The 12,823-nt window shown below is 52.5% G+C and overlaps 1 protein-coding gene across 2 annotated transcripts in view; it reads left to right on the top strand.

Moving 5' to 3' along the window:
• Positions 1 to 12,020, top strand: part of Tln1 (talin 1) — a 30,907-nt gene extending 18,887 nt beyond the window's left edge. For both annotated transcript variants that reach the window (XM_057790233.1, XM_057790234.1), the window contains exons 28-57: positions 203 to 322; positions 505 to 702; positions 868 to 1,007; positions 1,180 to 1,273; positions 1,354 to 1,443; positions 1,554 to 1,676; positions 3,341 to 3,484; positions 3,915 to 4,076; positions 4,297 to 4,437; positions 4,526 to 4,707; positions 4,879 to 5,011; positions 5,306 to 5,407; positions 5,486 to 5,656; positions 5,743 to 5,892; positions 6,002 to 6,103; positions 6,179 to 6,298; positions 7,196 to 7,342; positions 7,450 to 7,616; positions 7,720 to 7,903; positions 7,986 to 8,111; positions 8,206 to 8,322; positions 8,793 to 8,978; positions 9,066 to 9,173; positions 9,619 to 9,724; positions 9,921 to 10,045; positions 10,149 to 10,274; positions 10,391 to 10,453; positions 10,565 to 10,747; positions 11,221 to 11,349; positions 11,459 to 12,020. In XM_057790233.1, the coding sequence (XP_057646216.1) occupies positions 203 to 322; positions 505 to 702; positions 868 to 1,007; positions 1,180 to 1,273; positions 1,354 to 1,443; positions 1,554 to 1,676; positions 3,341 to 3,484; positions 3,915 to 4,076; positions 4,297 to 4,437; positions 4,526 to 4,707; positions 4,879 to 5,011; positions 5,306 to 5,407; positions 5,486 to 5,656; positions 5,743 to 5,892; positions 6,002 to 6,103; positions 6,179 to 6,298; positions 7,196 to 7,342; positions 7,450 to 7,616; positions 7,720 to 7,903; positions 7,986 to 8,111; positions 8,206 to 8,322; positions 8,793 to 8,978; positions 9,066 to 9,173; positions 9,619 to 9,724; positions 9,921 to 10,045; positions 10,149 to 10,274; positions 10,391 to 10,453; positions 10,565 to 10,747; positions 11,221 to 11,349; positions 11,459 to 11,584 (4,065 nt within the window). In that variant the 3' untranslated portion in view covers positions 11,585 to 12,020. The remainder of the gene's footprint in view (positions 1 to 202; positions 323 to 504; positions 703 to 867; positions 1,008 to 1,179; positions 1,274 to 1,353; positions 1,444 to 1,553; positions 1,677 to 3,340; positions 3,485 to 3,914; positions 4,077 to 4,296; positions 4,438 to 4,525; positions 4,708 to 4,878; positions 5,012 to 5,305; positions 5,408 to 5,485; positions 5,657 to 5,742; positions 5,893 to 6,001; positions 6,104 to 6,178; positions 6,299 to 7,195; positions 7,343 to 7,449; positions 7,617 to 7,719; positions 7,904 to 7,985; positions 8,112 to 8,205; positions 8,323 to 8,792; positions 8,979 to 9,065; positions 9,174 to 9,618; positions 9,725 to 9,920; positions 10,046 to 10,148; positions 10,275 to 10,390; positions 10,454 to 10,564; positions 10,748 to 11,220; positions 11,350 to 11,458) is intronic.
• Positions 12,021 to 12,823: the final 803 nt, after the last annotated feature.

Here is a 12,823-nt window from a genome sequence, read left to right on the forward strand (position 1 = left end):
TAGAAGTATCTGTTAACAGGCACAAAGCTTGCAGAGCAGCCGGTTTGGGGATGTTTGGTGATCATTGTTTCTGACCCTGACCTCGGCTTCTTCCAGTTTTCGTGGCAGGACAGCTGGTTATCTCCTACGTCCGTCCCAGTGTGGAAGGAGGGCTCTCCCAGATTATCCTCTCTTTGGCAACCCTGTTTCTTTTGTACTCCAGGTGGCGAAAGCTGTGACCCAGGCCCTGAACCGCTGTGTCAGCTGCCTGCCTGGCCAGAGAGATGTGGATAATGCCCTAAGAACAGTTGGAGATGCCAGCAAGCGACTCCTCAGTGACTCGGTAGGAACAGGCATGGATAGCAGAGGAGAGCTTTCTCCCTCTGGGCTTCTCCTCTGACCCTGCCCTTCCAGAGCTGTCCCTTTCCACTAGTCCTAGGTCCCGTGCCCTTCTTACTGCCTTCCTTTCCCAAACTCTGTCTCAGCTCCCATCCATTTTACTGACTTTCCCCTCTGACCCCTCAGCTTCCTCCCAGCACGGGGACATTTCAAGAAGCTCAGAGCCGACTGAATGAAGCTGCTGCTGGGTTAAATCAGGCAGCCACAGAGCTGGTGCAGGCCTCCCGAGGAACCCCTCAGGACCTGGCTCGGGCCTCGGGTCGATTTGGACAGGACTTTAGCACCTTCCTGGAAGCTGGAGTGGAGATGGCAGGACAGGCTCCGGTACGAAGGGGCAGCGGGTGCGATCAGGGCACTATAGGGAGCACCGAGTATTTGGGGCCTGGGTCTGCTCCTGGTTCCCTTCACCCAGTGTCTAACAGAATGTAAACATTTGGGAAAGAAGATACTTTTAGAAACAGATATGACAGGGTAACGTAACTTTAACAGAGTCAAGAGGACCGAGCCCAGGTGGTGTCCAATTTGAAGGGCATATCCATGTCTTCAAGCAAACTTCTTCTGGCTGCTAAGGCCCTATCCACAGATCCTGCTGCTCCCAACCTCAAGAGTCAACTGGCTGCAGCTGCTAGGTAAGCAGGAACTGAAAAGCCCAGCTCTGAGGACCTGTGAAGAGGCCAGAGAGGGCACATTTCATGAGACATCCCCAGGTTTGGCAATAGTTAAGCAAAAGAAAGTCCCATGCACACAGGACTCAGGGAAGATCACCCAGTCACTTAGTTGCACACTTCTCCCCCAAATCAGGGCAGTGACAGACAGCATCAACCAGCTCATCACCATGTGCACCCAGCAAGCACCTGGACAGAAGGAGTGTGACAACGCCCTTCGGGAACTAGAGGTGAGCCTTTAGCATGGAAGCCGAAACACGGAGCTAGGGTTGAGGGAACGTCTCAAATTTCATGTCACTCCCCTACACAGACAGTCCGAGAACTCCTGGAGAATCCAGTCCAGCCCATCAACGACATGTCTTACTTTGGATGCTTGGACAGTGTCATGGAGAACTCCAAGGTTAGTGGAATGGGGAGCTCCAGAGAGGCAGGGACAGGAAAGTGAACTTAACACTGATACCTTGGTGCCCAGGACGTGATCCAACCCTCCTGATACCCTCTCTTCCTTAGGTCCTAGGTGAAGCCATGACTGGCATCTCCCAAAATGCGAAGAACGGAAATCTGCCGGAGTTTGGAGATGCCATTGCCACGGCCTCCAAGGCTCTCTGTGGCTTCACCGAGGCAGCTGCGCAGGTTATTTCCCTCAGATGAACCCCTAGAGCAGCTCCTGCTTTCCATGCCCTTTCTCCCTTTGCAAGGCTATAACTCAAGAGGCTAGCGCAAAATCTGGGCTCCTCCACTAGGGGAGGGAGACAGTCATCAGAAGTGTTGAACACCAACAGTTCAGGTCGCTGTGACCCTTAGTTTTGATTATATTGACCAGCTGTGAGGCTTTTTTTTTTATGCTGCTGTGGCTTGAACTAAAGCCTCGTAGCCCATTAAGCAAGCACTGTACTACTGAGCTACACTCCCACCTAGGTGAAGCACTTTTGTTAAAGTAATTGCAGGGAAGGGAAGGGAAGATCAGCTGTTGCCGTGCTTGCCTCTAATCTTAACACTAGGTGGAAGCAGGCGGATTGCTGAGTTTGAGGCCAGCCTGGTCTACAGAGTTCCAGGTGACCCTCAAAAAAATAAATACTGCCCGGAAATTTCTTTCCAGCTATTGTTTTTTCTGACAGCCTACCGTTCTCTTCCCTCTCCCTTATTTCCCTTTGCCCTAGGTACCCTGTTGTAAGTAGCTTGACTTTTTAAATTTTTTTTTATACGTATGAGTGTTTTTCTTGAATGTATGTCTGTGTACCATGTGAGAGCCTGGTGCCTTCAGAGATGAGAAGAGGGTGTCAGATACCCCAGAGCAAACTTTGGTTGTGAGCCACCATGGGTGTGCTGGGAATTGAACCCAGGTATTTTGCAAGAAATTAATTGCTGAGCTGTCTCTTCAGCCCCAGGCTTGACTTTTAAAAATCTTCCTGGTTTTGTTTCTCCTTTTATTTTTGGGGAAACATGCAGAAGAAAAAGCAAAGCTATCCTGTGTTGACTGAAGTATGAGTTAAACATTCTGATGCTCTTCCCATTATAAAAATGGTAAATGTTGCTGGGCGTGGTGGGCACGCCTTTAATCCCAGCACTTGGGAGGCAAAGGGAGGCGGATCTCTGTGAGTTTGGGGCCAGCCTGGTCTACAGAGCGATGTCCAGGACAGCCAGGGCTGTTACACAGAGAAACCCTGTCTTCAAAAAATAAAACAAAAAACAAAGCAAAATAATAAGAAAACAATGTACACATCTGTTGCCACTTCCCAGACTCCAAAGCCTTGTGGGTACTACTGGTTTAAGAGCCTTATAGTTCTAGAATTTTATCATTTTTGTCTTTTTCTTTTTGAGCAGGATAGTCCTTGACTGGCCTCAAATTCACTATGTAAACTAGGCTAGGCCTCAAACATTCATACACTCTTGCCTCTTTGTATGCACATGCAATTCAAATAGTCATACTGCTCTTAAGTGTGTTGTGCTTGGTACTTTTCAGTCTATGATCTAGCACAAACACATGTACTTCTAAACTGAAATGAAGTTCAATAAAATCCTCTTTGTTTGTTTTTTTGAGATGGTATCTCACTACTCCAGGCTGTCTTCAAACTCAGCATCTTTGTCTCCTGGGATTGGGATTACAGGCAGACACTACCTCCAGCCTGTTTACTTCTCTGATCTTCTGAAATGTTGGATCAGTTTAGCTGAATGAACCTTTGTTTTAATCCGGTAGCTATGGTTTGTTAGCACTGCTTGTATGCACATAGAACTCAAAAGGATAAGGTCTGTTCTCTAAACCATCTTTCCCTCCACCACTGTTCATTTCTCCTCAGGCAGCATATCTGGTTGGTGTCTCTGACCCCAATAGCCAAGCTGGACAGCAAGGACTGGTGGAACCCACACAATTTGCCCGTGCAAACCAGGCAATTCAGATGGCCTGTCAGAGTTTGGGGGAGCCTGGCTGTACCCAGGCCCAGGTAATGCAAGAGTACAGGTACCCTGCGCAAGGCTGAGAAAGAATGGCCAGGCCCCAGGAGGAAAGGGGAGGAGAGGGCGGGGATCTACCCCCACCGTCCATAGAACACTTCACTTTGACTGACTTGTGCCTTGTCTTTCCTTGTTCTTCCACTTAGCACTGAGGTCACCACCTCTCTAGAGACCTCTGAGCTCATTCTTCCACTTGTCCCATTTTGATTTTCTCCATGAATGTATCTGTTGTGCATTTCTCCGGCCTCCACGTCCAGTCTGTCTTTAAATGCCTTTTTATCCCAAGTATCCACTTTTTCTGTACTCTTTCCTCTCAGACTTTCAGGGTATCCTCCTTCGTCCTCCAGCTCTAAAGTGGCTCCCTGAGGTTGGCATCCTTCCGTCCTGCTCCTATCACAGCTGCTTCGTCTCTCCCCTCAGGTGTTGTCTGCAGCCACTATTGTGGCCAAACACACGTCTGCACTGTGTAACAGCTGTCGCCTGGCTTCTGCTCGGACCGCCAATCCCACTGCCAAGCGCCAGTTTGTACAATCAGCCAAGGAGGTGGCCAACAGTACAGCCAATCTTGTCAAGACCATCAAGGTTTCCAGTGTTTCAATTTTCAAGTCCCCTGACCCATCTCATCTTCTCTTCTGAGTCTGGGAATGACTAGGAAGTCATGAAGTCTTTTGCTAGATCACCCTACCCTTGCCTCTCTAGACTTACCAACTTCAGCTCTTCAGTCCTCTGAGCCCTTGCGGGTGGCCTGGGTTTCACTTGTGTGCTTGCTTACTGAGTCCTGGGGCTCCCCGTTCACTTCCAGGCACTAGATGGGGCCTTCACAGAAGAGAACCGTGCCCAGTGCCGAGCAGCTACAGCCCCTCTACTGGAAGCTGTGGATAATTTGAGTGCCTTTGCATCCAACCCCGAATTCTCCAGCGTCCCTGCCCAGATCAGCCCTGAGGTGAGTGACTGTCACAGAGAACTGATGAGCCACTTCGTCTTCATGGACACAAGTCTGAGACTTGCCTCTGTGCCTCCTCTCTCCTCAGGGCCGAGCTGCCATGGAGCCTATTGTAATCTCTGCCAAAACAATGCTAGAGAGTGCTGGAGGGCTCATCCAGACAGCTCGGGCACTAGCCGTCAATCCCCGGGACCCCCCACGCTGGTCGGTGTTGGCTGGCCACTCTCGGACTGTCTCAGATTCCATCAAGAAACTCATCACAAGCATGAGGTACCGAGGGTTAGGAAGCATGTGTGGCTGGAGGACAGACATGGCAGATGACGGAGTAGGGATGAGATGGCACCCTGCTGGTGGACATTTATTCCAGATTTGGGGGTGGGTAGGCTGAGGTAAATGCCTTTAAAGAGATGGTCTTACGTGGAAGCTGTGCTGTATCTGCAGAGACAAAGCCCCAGGGCAGCTGGAGTGCGAGACAGCCATTGCAGCTCTGAACAGCTGCTTGCGGGACCTAGACCAGGCTTCTCTCGCTGCTGTCAGCCAACAGCTTGCTCCCCGTGAAGGAATCTCTCAGGAGGTGAGGAGAAATGTACTCAAGAATGGGGGTGTCAGGCTCAGGGAAGGGGATGTAGGGGTAGAAGGATTTCAGGGAGACATCCTTCACGGAGACATCCAAGGGCTGGACATGCTGGGTCTGGTAAGGCGTTAGATACAGAAGGAAGTCTGGGGACTGGGTGTAGCTCAGTGAAGAGTGTATGTTAAGCACACAGAGCCCTGGTTTGCATCCCTGTGCAGACAGCTGGACGGAAGACTGTGCAGCAGCGGGCCCTATTACAGTTAGACTCAGGACTGCTGTCTGCTTTCTCCACAGGCTCTGCACACTCAGATGCTCACTGCAGTGCAGGAAATTTCCCATCTCATTGAGCCACTGGCCACTGCTGCCCGGGCCGAAGCCTCACAGCTGGGACACAAGGTACCTAGGGAATCATGTGAGGAGTCCCAGGGGACAAGTTAAGAGAGTACCTGACCCTAACCCCAACTTTTGCTTCAGGTGTCCCAGATGGCTCAGTACTTTGAACCACTCACCCTGGCCGCAGTGGGTGCTGCTTCTAAGACACTGAGCCACCCGCAGCAGATGGCACTTCTGGACCAGACTAAAACGTTGGCAGAGTCTGCCTTGCAGTTGCTGTACACTGCCAAGGAGGCTGGTGGTAACCCCAAGGTAGTGAGAGAGCCCAGGAGGGGTAATTGCTAGGAAGAGCCAGAAAAGCAGGAGCTACAGGCTGTCTTTGCTCTGTGTCCCCACAGCAAGCGGCACACACCCAGGAAGCCCTGGAGGAAGCTGTCCAGATGATGACAGAGGCTGTGGAGGACCTAACAACCACCCTCAATGAAGCAGCCAGTGCTGCCGGAGTTGTCGGTGGCATGGTGGACTCTATCACCCAGGCCATCAACCAGGTTAGAGCCTTGGGTACTGTGGGCACAGAGGCAGCTTTGGTCTAGGGACTTTGGGCACAGCAGCCGTGATCCTGATGGTCTTTCTCTTTGCCTCGTCCTCCTCCCTCAGCTAGATGAAGGACCTATGGGTGAACCAGAAGGTTCGTTCGTAGATTACCAAACAACCATGGTGAGGACAGCCAAGGCCATTGCTGTCACTGTTCAGGAGATGGTAAGTTTGGGACAAAAGAGGGTTGCCCTAGAGAGCTGAGCTTGGTCAGAATTTTACTTCTTCCCTTATCGCTAGGTAACCAAGTCCAACACCAGCCCCGAAGAGCTGGGGCCTCTTGCCAACCAGCTGACCAGTGACTATGGCCGACTGGCCTCACAAGCCAAGCCTGCAGCTGTGGCTGCTGAAAATGAAGAGGTAAATATGGATGCAGTTCTGCCTTCTCTTAGGAGAGTCCGGGTTATGCCCCTTGTTCCTGTGGCAGCTTCCAGGGCTGCCCCACACTCCCTCTCTCTAGATGAAGGGCAGCACACAGTGACCTTCAGGGTCACTCCATAAAGAGTAAGCAGGGTAGATATTAAGGATTAAAGCCCTCAACACAGGGACAAAGGGCAGCTCAGGATCCTTTGGCTTCTTGTTTCTCTTGCCTCTGCCCAACCTCTGTGAGGTCTCTGGCATCTTCTCTGCTGGGCCATGAGTCTCTTCCCTCCTCAGTACTTCCTTGTTGCACACTCATGAGGCTCACCCTGGCCTAAGCTCTTTCCAAGAAAGTGAGTAACTGGACCTTAGTAGGACACACCTAATCCGCAAACCCTCCATAAACCCAGACAGGCTGGCTCATAATCCACTGCTCTGATTCAGATAACCGGGCATGAAGTGATTCCCTCTCCCGTGGTGCTGAACACAGCCCTCACGCAGTGGCGCCTTCTCACTGCTGATCACTGTTTTCTGTAGAGAAGACCATTCATGCTTGAGTCTGAAACCTAAAAGGCCTGTGCTGGGAGCTGTTCCTTACAACTCCATGAGCCGGTGGTCCGTGTTTCCTTACTTATTTATGTATGTGTATATATTCGACGTGTGTGAGTGCAGGCATGCACATGTCACAGTGTGCATGTGGAGGTCAGGTGACAGCCGTGAAGAACCAGTCCTCCGTCCACCTCCACCTCCACTCTGGAGGCTGCCATAGCAGGTGTTCTTACCTCCGCGTCATCGCTGTGTTCCCATTTTCATGCATCTTCAGTGATTCCTCTAGGTGCAGCGGAGGGCCCCTGAGCGCCCTCATAAAATAACAGGCGTCCTCTCTGTTATTCACAGATAGGTGCCCATATCAAGCACCGAGTGCAGGAGCTGGGCCATGGCTGTTCCGCCCTGGTCACGAAGGCAGGCGCCCTGCAGTGTAGCCCCAGTGATGTCTACACCAAGAAGGAGCTCATAGAGTGTGCCCGGAGAGTATCAGAGAAGGTGACTAGTGACCTCCTGGGACTGTATGTCTCTCCCCCTCCGTGGGTCTCCCCAGACTAGCATGGGTGACCTTCCCTTCACTGTGTGCTGCATAACTTCGCCTGCAGGTCTCCCATGTGCTGGCTGCGCTCCAGGCTGGGAATCGTGGAACCCAGGCCTGCATTACAGCAGCCAGTGCCGTGTCGGGTATTATTGCAGACCTCGACACCACCATCATGTTTGCCACTGCTGGCACGCTCAACCGTGAGGGTGCTGAAACTTTCGCTGACCACCGGTGAGTGGGGAACTGTCCAGAGGGAGCAGGTTGGGGGATGAGCCAGAGGGACCCTGGGGGCTGGGGACTCTGAGGGAAGCTGACCAGGCTGGGACCTCCCCAGGGAGGGTATCTTAAAGACAGCAAAGGTTCTTGTGGAGGACACCAAAGTCCTAGTGCAGAATGCAGCTGGGAGCCAGGAGAAGTTGGCACAAGCTGCCCAGTCCTCAGTGGCCACCATTACCCGTCTCGCTGATGTCGTCAAGCTTGGTGCAGCCAGCCTGGGAGCGGAAGACCCAGAAACTCAGGTATCTGCCTAACATGCCTGACTGTCCAGAATCTCCCTCCTTTGCCCTGCTCCCTCTCACACCAGAGCCGCCCCTCCCACAGGTGGTGCTGATCAATGCCGTAAAGGATGTAGCCAAGGCCCTGGGAGACCTCATCAGTGCAACAAAGGCTGCAGCGGGCAAAGCTGGGGACGACCCTGCAGTGTGGCAGCTCAAGAACTCTGCCAAGGTTGGAGGCAGTGAGGAGCAGCAGGAGGGGTGGTGGATGGTCTCTCTCCTGCGTCTTAAAGTGATCTCCACCCCCATTCCACTGTCGCCCTCAGGTGATGGTGACCAATGTGACATCATTGCTCAAGACAGTGAAGGCTGTGGAAGATGAGGCCACCAAAGGCACACGGGCCCTCGAGGCAACCACAGAACACATACGTCAGGAACTGGCGGTAAGCACCCGAGGCATTGGGTGATAAGCTGAGTGTGGACCTCGCCTGCATTCCTCAACACTCTGCTTGCTTATTACCAAACTTCCCACATGACCTCTGTGTCTCTGCTGAGCTGCATCCTAGCCAAAAGGCACAGCTGAAACTCCAGATAGTCTCCCAGCCTCTCTTCAGTCAGAGCATGGCCAACCGCGGCTCTATTAGCTGTGCTGTCGGAATATCTGCAGGGACCTGACCTGCAGTAGCTAATCAAGGAAAGCTTCCTGAGCCAGATGGTGGTGCCACACCACCCAGCACTTGGGAGGCAGAGCAGGTGGATCTCTTTAAGTTCAAGGGTAGCCAGGGCTACAACAGAAGCCATGTCTCCAAAAACAAAAAAGAAAGAAAAGCTTTTGAATGTGTGAACAATATCATGTGATTGTTTGTCTTCCAGTCTTAGACACCATAAAATCTTCCATCCTTTTTCTCAACAGGTCTTCTGTTCCCCAGAACCACCTGCCAAGACCTCTACCCCGGAAGATTTCATCCGAATGACCAAGGGTATTACTATGGCAACAGCCAAAGCTGTTGCTGCTGGCAATTCCTGTCGACAGGAAGACGTCATTGCCACAGCCAATCTGAGCCGGCGTGCTATTGCAGATATGCTTCGGGCTTGCAAGGTAGAAATGCTGGTAGTGCAGTGGTAACACTGCGGGGAGGGGTTGGGAGGCCTGAAGCTCTAAAGCTAACCCGCTGCTCTGGGACAGGAAGCAGCTTTCCACCCAGAAGTGGCGCCCGATGTGCGGCTTCGAGCCCTGCACTATGGCCGGGAATGTGCCAACGGCTACCTAGAGCTGCTGGACCACGTACTGCTGGTAAGAAGGCGTTCATTGCTCCCTGTCCCGGCCTCTGTCCCAGCCTTTTGCAAACAGTTTCCTGAGCACCTCAGACCCAGGCCCACTCTACCACCTGTCCCCAAATCCTCTCATTTTCAAGTCTCCTTTCTCTGGGCCCCATTGTTCTTCCTTTCACCTCTTCTTCCTCTTCTCTTGTCTCCTCCCACCTGACCTGCTTCTCTACCTTTACCATCTCTTCTCGCTTCACCATTCTCCGTGCTTGTCAGCCGGTGAGTGACAGCCACCTTTCACTGTGCGTGGAGCATGATGCGGCACCGTGTGCGCTTGAGCAGGACCGAGTCTTCAAGGGCTGTGCTGTGGAGTGCTCTAGGGGGTGGGGCGGGAGCGTGGTCTGCCTTGCCTCACAGGTCAAGGTGAAACCCAGGATCCCATGCTCTTTGTTGTGCACTCTCCCTCCCGCCAGACCCTTCAAAAGCCAAACCCAGAACTGAAGCAGCAATTGACGGGACACTCAAAACGGGTGGCTGGCTCCGTGACTGAGCTCATCCAGGCTGCCGAGGCCATGAAAGGTAAGGGGGAATGAGAGACAGAAGGGAGGGCAAGAGAAACTCTTGTCGTGGTCTCTATCTCCTGGTTGGATGGTCCTGAGCTAGCCTCTGCTTCCAGTCATAGGTGCCAGGGCCTGGTGATGCTGAACAAACAGCCCAGTACTTCTGTCCCCACCCTGCCCTGCCTCAGTCTCCTCCTTCCATCTTCATCCCACAGGGACAGAATGGGTGGACCCGGAGGACCCCACTGTTATTGCTGAGAATGAGCTCCTGGGAGCTGCAGCTGCCATTGAGGCTGCAGCCAAAAAGCTAGAGCAGCTGAAGCCCCGGGCCAAACCCAAGGTCAGGGTTGTTCCTCCCTTTCCACCCTCACAGGGGCAGGAGGTCTCCACCTTCATCCCCTTTCTTACAGCCTCCCCGCCCCTCTGCAACCTTCTCTTTATAGGAAGCAGATGAGTCCTTGAACTTTGAGGAGCAAATCCTAGAAGCTGCCAAGTCCATCGCAGCAGCCACCAGTGCACTGGTAAAGGCTGCATCAGCTGCCCAGAGGGAACTGGTGGCTCAAGGAAAGGTCAGTACTTCACCACCAGAAGAATGAGGACAAGGTGGCCAATCCCACTCTCAACTAGGAGTGGCTTTGAAGTAGGACAGCACAGGTCTAAGTGGGCTCGCTCCTTTCTTCTGCAGGTGGGCGCCATTCCAGCCAATGCACTGGATGATGGGCAGTGGTCCCAGGGCCTCATTTCTGCTGTGAGTGTTTAACACCCTCTGTGCCTTTTTGTTGGGTAGACTTGAGGGTGGAGTGGAATGGAATGGGCCAGAACAAGAGGCATACTTTAATCTCAGCTCTCTCTCCGTTAGGCCCGTATGGTGGCTGCAGCCACCAACAATCTGTGTGAGGCAGCCAATGCAGCCGTCCAGGGCCATGCTAGCCAAGAGAAACTCATTTCCTCAGCCAAGCAGGTAGCTGCCTCCACAGCCCAGCTCCTGGTAGCTTGCAAAGTCAAAGCCGATCAAGATTCTGAGGCAATGAAACGGCTTCAGGTAAGAAATCCTGACCCATCCCCCTATCCCCTCTGCAGCGCTGCTTTAACTGTCATGCTGATGATAACATTCCCTAACAAAAGCAGTTTAAGGGAGACAGTTCATCATTGCTGACTACTCAATGTAGCAGGAACTTAAAGCAGCTAGGTACGTTATACCCACAGTCAAGAGCAGAGAGCAGTGGATTACTAGGTGCATGCTAGCCGGCAGCTTTCTCACTCACACAATCCAGAGTGCCCAAGGCTGATGGGATGTGCCGCCCACAGTGGTCAGTTCTTCCCACCCTGATCAATGTAGTAAGACAGTTCCCCACAGACACACCCACAGGCCTACCCAATCCAGACAGTCCTTCATTTATCCTCCCTGCTCAGCTGATCCCAGGTTATGTAAAATTGACAACACTACCACACCTGGGATAACTGTCTTTGTGGGAGTCGAGGAACTCTGAACTAAAACCCTGAATTCTCATGCAGGCTGCGGGCAATGCAGTGAAGAGGGCTTCAGATAACTTGGTGAAGGCGGCCCAGAAGGCTGCAGCCTTTGAAGACCAGGAGAATGAGACAGTGGTGGTGAAGGAGAAAATGGTTGGGGGCATTGCCCAGGTGAGCCACTCAGGGACACTGTTGGGAACATGGTCTTGTTGCCCATGCTATCCCACCAGCCTCTGCCCTAATGCGCATTTGTTGAGCTTCCTTGGCCTTCATCCCTCAGATTATCGCAGCACAGGAAGAGATGCTTCGGAAGGAACGAGAGCTGGAAGAGGCGCGGAAAAAGCTTGCCCAGATCCGGCAGCAGCAGTACAAGTTTCTGCCTTCAGAGCTTCGAGATGAGCACTAGGGAAGTCGCTTCTATTTAATGCAGACCCAGCCCAGAGACTGTGCCTGCCACTACCAAAGCCTTCTGGGCTATCCGGGCCCAACCTGCCCAACCCCAGCACTCCCCAAAAGTGCCTGCCAAACCCCGGGCCTGGCCCTGCCCAGTCCCACTGCAAGCCCTGTCCTCTTCCTGACTCCAAGTGCCTTCGTACCTAGGGCCCCTAAGTGCCTGCTCCTTCCCAGAGTATTAACGCTCAAGAGTATTATTAACGCTGCTGTACCTCAGTTTGAACCTGCCAGGGCCTCAGCTGCTCCACCCTGCCAGCAGCTTCCAGCCAGTCCCCACAACCGCATCAGCTCAACTCATCCCTTTTTGATACTATATCCCCTACCCCAGCTACCTATGGAGCTTGGGGGTTGTAAACCCCAAAAAGGTCATGCTCCAATAAAAGTGATTCTACCTACAGCTGCAGCCTGGCTTTGTGAGGAGATGGAAGATCTTCCCCAGGGGCTCTGTGGGAGAGTAGGAGTGAGCTGTCACCTGACTTGATTGGTCCAAATGGGAGCAGAGAAGATTGGAGCCATCTGCCCATCAGACCCCTTTCTCCTGCCTGCACCCATCAGTCACCCTACGTGGGAAACTGTGCCTCCAAAACCATTCTCTCTCCCCATCTCACTGGCCAAGATCTCAGCTTCTAGTGCATCTATCTCTCTGCTCTCTAACTAAAAAATAAGAGTAAGGGACTGGAGAAATAGTGGTCAAGGAACACTTGCTGCCCTTGCAGAAGATATGGGTTCTGTTTCCAGCACCTGCATGGCAGCTCACAACTGCCTGGAACTCCAATCCCGGAGGGTGTAGTGCCAGCTTCTGACCTTGGGCTCCTTCCGGTAAGCTCAGGGAGGCACAAGGACAACAAGTAAATAAAGACTAAACTATAAATGCCCTCTCCTGGCCTCTAGGGGACACACACACACAAATCCTTTTCTAAAAACGTGTGTGTGGTTCTCCGGTTATAGTTGATTGGTTTGGGGGATTCCTGTCAAAAACAAGGGAACTTGATCCATATAGATGGGTAGAGCGACCCCTAGTGGCCAGGCAAAAGTTGGTTACTGATTATAGCCTGGCCTGTCCAGGTTCCCTGAAAGGAGTCAGTCAAGGAGGTTACACATACTGTCTTCTGCTTCCCTCATCATCCACCCCCTCTGCTCACAGCCTGACCGTGTTGTTATGTGTGATTTTTTTTTTGCCAATCCTGCTGTC

This window comes from Chionomys nivalis, chromosome 16 (assembly GCF_950005125.1).
Source record: "Chionomys nivalis chromosome 16, mChiNiv1.1, whole genome shotgun sequence".
NCBI lineage: Eukaryota > Metazoa > Chordata > Mammalia > Rodentia > Cricetidae > Chionomys > Chionomys nivalis.